Here is a 9663-nt window from a genome sequence, read left to right as displayed (position 1 = left end):
CCAACCCCGCGCGCGCGCGCGCAATCGAAGGAAGTCGGCTCGGGGCCGTGTGGGGGCAGGGGCGGAGCGCGCGCCTCAGCCCCGCGACCAGCGACTCCGCGCGTCTGGATAGGCTGTGAACGTGGCTTCCCCGCCCACTTCGCCGTTCGGCGCGCTCCGATTGGCCGGTGTTGGCGCGAAGGTGCGCGAGTCGGCCCTCACGCAGGGGCAGCAGGAAACAATAGAGGCCGCGCGCGCACAGCGAGCGCCCGCAGCTTCCCCGCCCCTCCCGCAACGCTCAACCCCGGGATCCCCTCGGCTCGCCTACCCGCCATGGCCGACAAGGAAGGTGAGGGTGCTGGGGTCGCCCCAAGAGAGCGAGGGGTGCCAGGCTTGCGCTGCGGCCTCGACACGGCCTAACAGTGAGGGAAGGCCGGACTCTGCTGAGTGCCGTCCCCGCCATCGCAGGCGTGAGGAGAAATCGCCCCGCGGGGCGGGCTAACGGCGCGCCAGCTGCTCGGGAGCAGAGGCCCGGCGCAGCTGCGTGAGGCTGGCGGTGGGGGCCCCGGCGGGCGTTTGGTCCCTCCCCGCGCTCCCTGTCGGTCTACCCGCCTCTCCGGGTTCTCCCTGCAGCGCTCGCTCCTCGCAGGGGTCGGTGCTGGAGCCTCCTCGTCGGTTGCGTGCTCCCGACGCCCGGCGCCGTCGCCCGAGCGGCTAACAGGGAGTCTGGCCGGGATGACCCGAGCCGTTCCGGCCCGGCGGAGCTGGAGAGCGGCGTTGCTGCTTGCGCCTCTGGCAGATTTAGACAGCTCTCCATTTCAGAATCAGGGCTCGGGAGCCATGCCGGTAGCTTTGGAAGTGTTTACTCGGTTTCCATTTGTGTTCGCTAATTTAATTTGTTTCTAATTTTTTAGCAGCCTTTGATGACGCAGTAGAGGAACGTGTGATCAACGAAGAGTACAAAATATGGAAAAAGAACACCCCTTTTCTTTACGATTTGGTGATGACCCATGCTCTGGAGTGGCCCAGCCTAACTGCACAGTGGCTTCCAGATGTAACCAGGTGATAAGAGTTACTTGAACGTTATTTTGTTGTGTCCTCATTGTAGATTTCTCGCATTGATTTTTCCCTGTTTTCTTCTCTCCAGTCACCCGTGGAGGGCACGTGATCAAAACCTATTGGTGACATTTTTTTTCTAGGTCAAAAAGTAAGGCAAAGTGTGAAACTATTTTGTTAATTTGCCTGATAAGAGAGAACATGTTGCTGTTTTCTTTTCCTGATAGTGAATTGAGTAGTCATGTTATAACTAGTTGACCAAATAATAATGTAACGTTTTTTAGCTTTCAGAAAGTATTATGATGAGCCCAGTTCTTTAAACAAGACATTTGAATCTCACAGTCATTGATAGTACCTGGTTAATACAAAGACGAGTGTAACAGGGTACGTGCCTTCAAGTTTAGTTGAAGAGGCAGGTATAATTATAAAAGTAGCAAAGATAAAATGATCCGAGATAGGAAAAATTACTTCAACTTAGAGTATCAGGAAAGGCTTTCAGGAAGTGACAGTGAAAGGTGAAGGTTAATTTACATAATATAAAATTTTAGCAAAACCAGTATGCCTATGGGAATAGTGAATTTTCTGTTACAAAACTTCGTTGTGGAGGGAGTAGCTCAGTGGTAGAATGCACGCTTGGTGTGCACAAGGTCCTGGGTTCAATTCCCAGTACCTCCCTTAAGGGAGAGAGAAAAAAAAAACTCCGCTAGTCAGAATAACATTTAAAAATTGTATGTGTATTAAAGTAAATTGTTTCAAAACTCAGGTCTTTAGAAGTCAAGATATTTGCAAAATGTGGCTATTAGGCTATGGTTCAGCTCAACAAGTAATAGGAATTTATATAAATGTTATTGATAAGAGTGAGCCCGCTACCTTCACAGTGGCATTTTAAAAAATGGGGAAACCTGTCATAAGATTTTAGTTAATTTTAGTTAATATTTAGAAGTTTAAAGTTGGAAGCTGCTTTATCATGACCAGGAGTTCCCATATTCAGCTGATCATCAGAATTACTTCAGGATAAGTGGAGTAATTTCTGTCAGGGGTTCTCAGTAGTAGTTCAAACCATTTAAGAACTTGTGGTAGAATAATTGAGAAATAGCTCCAGATTTACTGTGGTTATGTGCTAAATTATATTGGATCAGTGGATCCCAAATACAGGCCACTCCATACCTACAAAATCATTCTGGAACCCATGTTTTTAAAAAACTTTGCATATAATGTGATTAGCTAAGTTTGGAAAGCAGTGAATAAGACTAAGTTCCCCCAAGGCTGCAGTCTCTACTGTCTTAGTAACTTTCTGCTTTTAACAGATTTAGGTAAATAAACTTTTCTGGATTGTTAGACATTGGTCCAAATATCCTTCCTTTTGCTTTTCTACTCATATAACAATGTTTTCTGGTTTTTTGCCATCCCTAATGTCTAGTGTTTTTTTTTTTGTTTGTTTTGTTTTTTATGTGTTCTTTTTTTGGTATTCGTTTTCTTTTTCTAACGAAAAAACACACGGTTGTAGTTTTATAATACTCTTCTTCCCTCCCTCACTTCCTCTGGTTCTTTGTTTAATTTTCTAAACGCATTCCCAATTTTATGACAGCCCTCTTTTCTTTCCACTACTTTTCTTACTTACGATATAGATGTCTATTACCTCTGTGTCTTCGGAGTATCTTATTGGCTTCCCCAACAGGACATGTTCCAGACTAAGTACAGTTTTCCCTGAAGGTCCCACCCCAACTTTCTTCTATTGTTTCCAGTTCCCTTTATCATAGTTGACTTTGGTTTTACACTTAGTAGGTTTTTCCCCTTTATCCACTTGTCAGGCCATTTGTAAGCCCTGATCAATTTAACCTATGCAGCATCTTTCCCATCTAGGCCAAGGATTCTCAGATTTTAACATTCATTGTAATCAGCTGGAGGGATTGTAAAACAGATTGTTGAGCTCTGCACCCTCCCCCCCCAGTATCTGGTTCAGTAGGTCTGTAGGAGATCTAGAATTTGCATGAAGTTCCCAGATGATGCTAATGCTGCTGTTTCTGATGCCACACTTGTTGAAGAACCTCTGTTAAATTAATCCTTCTGTGTTAACACAAATCATGCTGTCTCTTAGAAATTTTTCTTGGTTCTTCATTCTGCAGTATACAGTGCCTTAAGCTGGCATTCAATACCTTAGAGTCTACTTTTAATCTGCTTTCTAGCCTTCTCTCCCAGTATGTTTTCCCACATTCAAAATCAGATTTGGACTTCAGTCCTAGTTCTTTTTCTTAGTAGTTGTGTGATTTTAGGCAAATTGCTTAATTTTCCCAAGCCATCTTTAAATTAGAATAGTACTTCATGTTTTGTTGCGGTGTTTAAATGATACACGGTATGTAAAGTGCTTGACATGCTTAACGTTCTCCTTTGCTCAGTTCAGTTTTCTTGGAATACTGTCTTCCAAAGCCCTTGTCACCCTCCCTTGGGTTTTATCTCTTATTTTGAGATCTACTCAAGTGTCACTTCTTTCAAGAACATTTCTTCATTCCAGAAGTAACCTTTCTTACTTAAACTTCCATACTCTTGGGTATCTTTCATGAAGTGTATATTGACTTGTATTCTAACCGTCTGTGTATAAGACTGTCTAATTGTCCCAGGTTTTTTGAGGACAGGAATCCCATCTTAATCATCTTTGTGCTCTCATAGTATTTGAACAGTTACTTTACCTGATGTTATTTCCTTTCCCTTTTAATGAAGTTGATCTAATGAAGTAACCTAAAATGTTAATATACCCACAATTGTTTTCTTTCCTTCCAATCCATTGTAAAGGGTGAGTCGTTAATTCATATTTTATTCCATTTATTACACTTTTCCCCAAAAGTAATTGTAAACTTTTGGCCAAGTTAAAAAATACTTAAAAAAGTAAGTGCTATGTAGTCCTTATACTCAGCTCCATGGAATATACATTGAAAGTAAGAAATGTGGCTTTTAATGACTTTTTCCTCAAAACCTGGTTAGAATAGTGCCTTTTGCATACATTTATGTGACTGACTTCATAATCTCCTTTAGTGTTACTAATTTGAATAGTGACCATATATTGCTGTTACAGACCAGAAGGGAAAGATTTCAGTATTCATCGACTTGTCCTGGGGACACACACATCGGATGAACAGAACCACCTTGTGATAGCCAGCGTGCAGCTCCCTAATGATGATGCTCAGTTTGATGCTTCACACTACGACAGTGAAAAAGGAGGTAGGAATCTTATAGGTGAAAGAAGGAATGATATATGGGTGATATTTTCATATCTTTGAATTATTGTGTAAAGTGTGTATAGTTTGATAAAGTAGCCTCTCCAGTTAAAAACAAGATACTAAGCTTTGGAAAGCCTGAGTTGGCAGTGTATACATTAAGTGTCAATACATACTTAACACATACTTGGTTCTGTACCTTTTCTATAAACCTTCCTTGACTAAATTTGATGGTGGAGAAATTTCTAGAATTTAGAGCAAAAATCCAACCCACCATATATTATTGCTGTGCATGATGCATTCTCAACATGGGTGATACTGCCCCTGGGGGGTTGAAAACATTCTTTGAATTATTGAAAGCACAGATGAACATAGACAAATATACAGGATATCTGTGCTATTACAGTTTCATCAGCGTGTCAGGAAAAATGTCTTACAAGGTTTCTTAGAGGGGCAATAGTGAAAAAACAAAAAAGATTGAGAAACACTGGCTTAAATTACCCATTCCAGGTTTAAGTGGTAAAATTGACTTAACCATGGCATTTGCTATATAGTATATAAAAATTAAATGAGTAATTGTACCCTATTTTTAGGAGAGAACCAAAGGGTTTGACTGTTCCTGAAATATTTTTTCCCTTTCAGAAGAGGTGGAAATGAGTGAGTTTCTTTTATTGTTGTCCTTGAGCTCAAATTATAACCAAGAGGTAGAGGACAGATAGGCTCTCAGTATTGAGATTTGTGCTCTAAAAAAAATGAATGGTTAATGTTTTTTATCATACATTTCTCCTGATGAGCAGAATCCATTCTTTTATCAAAGTTATTTTGGGCTCCAGTTTTTTGCCAGGATTATAGCGTGTGGTTAATCTTTTAATCATTCCATATTTAGCTTAGGGTGATGCAGAATGCAAAGTAAGCTCTTAGGATAAAGGTCAACAAACATAATTCTATGTCACTGACCCAAGTGTGTGAACTATAGGATGTGGTTACTACAAAGTTATTCTCTGGGTAGGCATCAGTGATGGAAGAGGAAAACACCAAAATTTAAGAATAAAAGACTAGGGCTTGAGACCCCGTGTGCTACTCACCAGCTGTGTCGTTTGGAGATAAATCATTTAGCTTCTCTGAGCCTGTTTCCTTTTTACTAAGTGAAGATAAATTGTCTTTAAATAGGATTTTTGGTTATTTAGGCACAAAGCAAATACTCCAACTGGTGATACAATTATTTTTAAAAATCAAAAAAGCAAATACAAAACTGAATTCCTGCCCCCCCCATATGTCTGTCTTTTATGGATCACCATTAAATTGGTAGTTTTCTGAATGACTTACCTATCTCATTTATTGGATCACTTATACAACAGATATGTTGAGTACTTACTATATACCAGGCATTTTTGTTGGTACTGGGATACAGCATAGAATATGCTCTTCCAGCCTGATGTATCTTGGACATCTTTCTATGTGAACATATGGAGACCTGTCTCCTGTTGGTGGCTGTATACTATGCCACAATTAATCATCCCTTATTTATTGACATTTAAGTGATTTCTAATCTTCTGGTTTCAAAAACAGTTCTACACATCATCTTGCATAGTTTTGCTGTAGAATAATTTTTTTAAGTGGAATGCTGATCAAATGGCAAGAACATTTTCAACTATAATGCCGCTAAGTTGTTCTCCAAAAAAACTAAGAATTTCAGCAATAGCAGATGTATTGATGTCTGTTTCTCCATGCCTTTGCCAACATTAGACCTAATACTACATTCTTATTTTACTTTGCTTTTTAAGTTATTTGGGATGTTGGACTTACTTAAAAAATATTTGTCTCTTGTCTGTCTCTCTTAAGCTGACTATTCATGTTTTTTGTTCATGTTTTGCTCTTGGGTTATCTCTATGTATAAGGTAAGTTATCCCTAACTTATTAAGGTTGTAGATAACGTTTCCTCATTTTATTTTATAATCTTAAGTCCTGTTGGTAGAAGCTGTGAATTTACATTTTTATTGACGTATAGTCAGTTTACAATGGTGTGTTAATTTCTAGGTGTACAGCATAGTGATTCATTTATCCATATGTGTATATTCCTTCCCATATTCTTTTTCATTATAGGTTATTACAAGATATTAGATATAGTTCCCTATGCTACACAGTGGGACTTCGCTGTTTATCTATTTTATGTATCGTAGTTACTATCTGCAAATCCCAAACTCCCCAATTTATCTATCACCCCCCTAGCCACCCCCCTGTAATCATAATTTTGTTTGCTATGTCTGTGAGTCTGTTTCTGTTGTGTAAATAAGCTCATTTGTCTCTTTTGTTTTTTATAGATTCCACATATAGGTGATATCATACAGTATTTTTCTTTCTCTTTCTGGCTTTCTTCATCTAGTATGACAATCTCCAGGTCAATATTCCATTGTGTATATATATCCGGTCATCTGTCAGTGGACATTTAGGTTGCTTCCATGTTTTGGCTGTTATAAATAGTGCTGCTGTGAACATTGGGGTGCATGTATCTTTATGAATTAGAGTTGCCTCTGGTTATATGCCCAGAAGTGGGATTGCTGGATCATAGGGTAAGTCTATTTTTAGTTTTTTAAGGAATCTGCCTACTGTTTCCCATAATGGCTGCACCAAACTACATTCCCACCAGCAGTATAGGAGGGTTCCATTTTCTCCGCACCCTCTCCAGCATTTATTGTCTGTGGACTTTTTAATGATGGCCATTCTGAGTGGTGTGAAGTGATTGTGTAGTTTTGATTTGCATCTCTCTCTAATAGTTAATGATATTGAGCATTTTTTCATGTGCCTATTGGCTTTTTGTCTGTCTTCATTGGAGAAATAAATGTCTATTTAGGTCTTCTGCTCATTTTTTTATTAGGTTATTTTGTTGTTGTTGTATGAGCTATTTGTATATGCTGGAAATGCATCATTTGCGAATATTTTCCATAAGTTGTCTTTTTATTTATAGTTTCCTTTAGTGTACAAAAGCTTATAAGTTTAATTAAGTCCCATTTGTTTATTTTTGCTTTTATTTCTGTTGCCACAGTAGACTGCCCTAGGAGATTATTGCTAAGAATTACGTTGGAGAATGTTTTGCCTATGTTTTCTTCCAGGTTTATAGTGTCTTGTCTTATGTTTAAATCTTTAAGCCATTTTGAGTTTATTTTTGTGTATGGTGTGAGGGAATGTTCTCACTTCATTGGTTTACATGTAGCTGTCCGGTTTTTGAACACGACTTGCTGAAGAGGCTGTCTTTTCTCCACTTTATATTCTTGCCTACTTTGTCAAAGATTAATTGACCATAGGGGTGTGGGTTTATTTCTGAGCTCTCTAATCTGTGCCATTGATCTGTCTGTTTTTGTGCCAGTACCACACTGTTTTGATTACTGTTGCTCTTTAATATTGTCTGGAGTCTGGGAGGATTATTCCTCCTGCTTCATTCTTTTTCTTCAGTATTTGTCAATTCTGAGTCTTTTTGTGATATCACATAAATTTTAAGATTATTTGTTCTAGTTTAGAAGTGGTAACTTTTTAATTATCCAACTTTTCCTCTGTTCTTCAGATTTTGTCATTCTGTTGAAGGGCCCTCGTCATTCCAAGAATTTTAAAGCTAGCTGTTGTTTTCTGGTACTTTTATATTTTGACCATTAAAACTTTAATCCTTCTGGTATTTGTTTTAGATTTACATAAAGAATAGGAATCCAAGCTTTTCTGAGTGGTTAACGGGTTTTTTTTGTGTTTTTTTTTTCTGTCATTTGCTGACTATTCCATTTTCTTCACTGTTTGGTTTTGTTGTTTTAAGTATAGTTGATTTGCAATAGTGTGTTAGTTCTAGGTGTACAACATAGTGAATTGTTGGGAGGTTTGTTTTTTTCTTCATTACAAGATATTGGTTATAATCCTCTATGCTGTATAGTAAGTCCTTGTTGATTATCTGTTTTACATATTATAGTTTTTTATGTGTTAATCCCATACTCCTAGTTTGTTCCCCACCACCACCCCGTCCCCCCCCCTCCCCTGTGGGAACCATAAGTTTGTTTTCTATGTCTGTGAGTCTGTTTCTGTTTTGTGTATTCATTTGTATTATTTTTTAGATTCCACATATGTTTTCGCTGGTTTTTAAAGTGGCATCGTTTAACATGGACACTCCAATCTTTTTCTAGTAACTGCATTTTTTGAGTGGCATCAAACCAGTTTGCTTTTATGGTTTTTTTGTTGAGCAAAAAGGGTAGCCACGTTTTTATGGGCTTGGTAGCTTCATATACTAACAAGTGGGAGGACCATTCCAACCACCCTGGTAAAGGGGCTGGGATTCCCAGGAATTGGGCCACAGCCCACTATGACCTTTTGTGGCTAGACTTGAAAATGTCCTGGCGCCTGTGGGCTGCTTTTATGTTCTGGTAATACCTTTATCCCCCTTACTAATGCTTAATAATAGAGAAACTATTAAAAATACTAGTAATATGTATGATATATTTGTTTGACTATGTAAATCACCCTGTGTTATCCTCTCAAGGAAACTGATACTCATAATTGTTTTGTAACTTGCCCTAAAATTACATAGCATATCGCCTCCCATTCCTTCTTTTCTCTTCCTTTTACCTCTCCTTCTTCCTCCAAATTATCCTCAGATCACTGGATAAGCTTAGTGCTTAGCACAAAGGTGGTCAGGTGTTCTCTCCATATGGTCTCAACAAGGGTGAAAGTAGTTTCTTGGATGGTTCTGAGCTTCCCAGTCTCTCCTTGTCCTCAGATGAAATGTCCTGAACCCTCAGATTGAACTTTTGTAATTGATTACCATCTGCTTGACTCCATTTGGCTTGAGGTAATTGGTGGCAGACAGCTTCCAAAGATCATTGATCTTTCAACGTGAAAGAACTAAAAACTGGTTTAGGCCTGTTTTGACATTAAAAAGAGTTTGTGTGTTTATGTTAGATTCAGCTTGGCTACAGTCACATTTTAAGCCCTGGAAATAGGTGAGGTTTAAAATTTTACTTCAGACTCTTACCAAGATCTTCAAATATCAACAAGTTTGTTTTCAGCAACTTATTTGGGGAATTGGTTTTGTTTTTAAATCTGTAGTCTTTTGTCTGAACTATGTGTAATAAACTTACTAAATCATGAAATAATTGAGTATTTGACTCAAGATGTTAGCATTTGTTCTTTTTAGTATGAAAATGTTTATGGTCTCAAAAAGTGGCATGGTAGTAGAGATCACAATACTGGTTGTCTAGTTTGGGATAGTATTGATTGGGAAGGATACGGTAGCACCCAGCGGAGAGGGGTGGAGACTGCAAATGTTCCATATTTTTATCTGGGTGGTAGGTCCCCTGATGTATGCATATGTAAAAATTCATCAAAAAATTTTTTACTCTATTATATTATATCTCAAGTCTTTTTAAATAGTGTTTTACATGGA

The 9663-nt window shown here is 38.8% G+C and overlaps 1 protein-coding gene across 2 annotated transcripts in view; it reads left to right on the top strand.

Annotated features, from left to right (window-relative positions):
• The first annotated feature begins 169 nt into the window (after positions 1-169).
• The window catches only part of RBBP4 (RB binding protein 4, chromatin remodeling factor), an 18380-nt gene continuing 8886 nt past the window's right edge, over positions 170-9663 (top strand). The window contains exons 1-3 of one of the 2 annotated variants that reach the window (XM_074376939.1): positions 170-328; positions 894-1041; positions 4106-4251. In XM_074376939.1, the coding sequence (XP_074233040.1) occupies positions 313-328; positions 894-1041; positions 4106-4251 (310 nt within the window). In that variant the 5' untranslated portion in view covers positions 170-312. The remainder of the gene's footprint in view (positions 329-893; positions 1042-4105; positions 4252-9663) is intronic. The other variant, XM_074376940.1, reaches the window with a different exon arrangement.

This window comes from Camelus bactrianus, chromosome 13 (genome assembly GCF_048773025.1).
Source record: "Camelus bactrianus isolate YW-2024 breed Bactrian camel chromosome 13, ASM4877302v1, whole genome shotgun sequence".
Classification (NCBI taxonomy): domain Eukaryota; kingdom Metazoa; phylum Chordata; class Mammalia; order Artiodactyla; family Camelidae; genus Camelus; species Camelus bactrianus.
The sequence above is the reverse complement of the archived record's forward strand: the minus strand, read 5'-3'. Positions and strand labels throughout refer to the sequence as shown.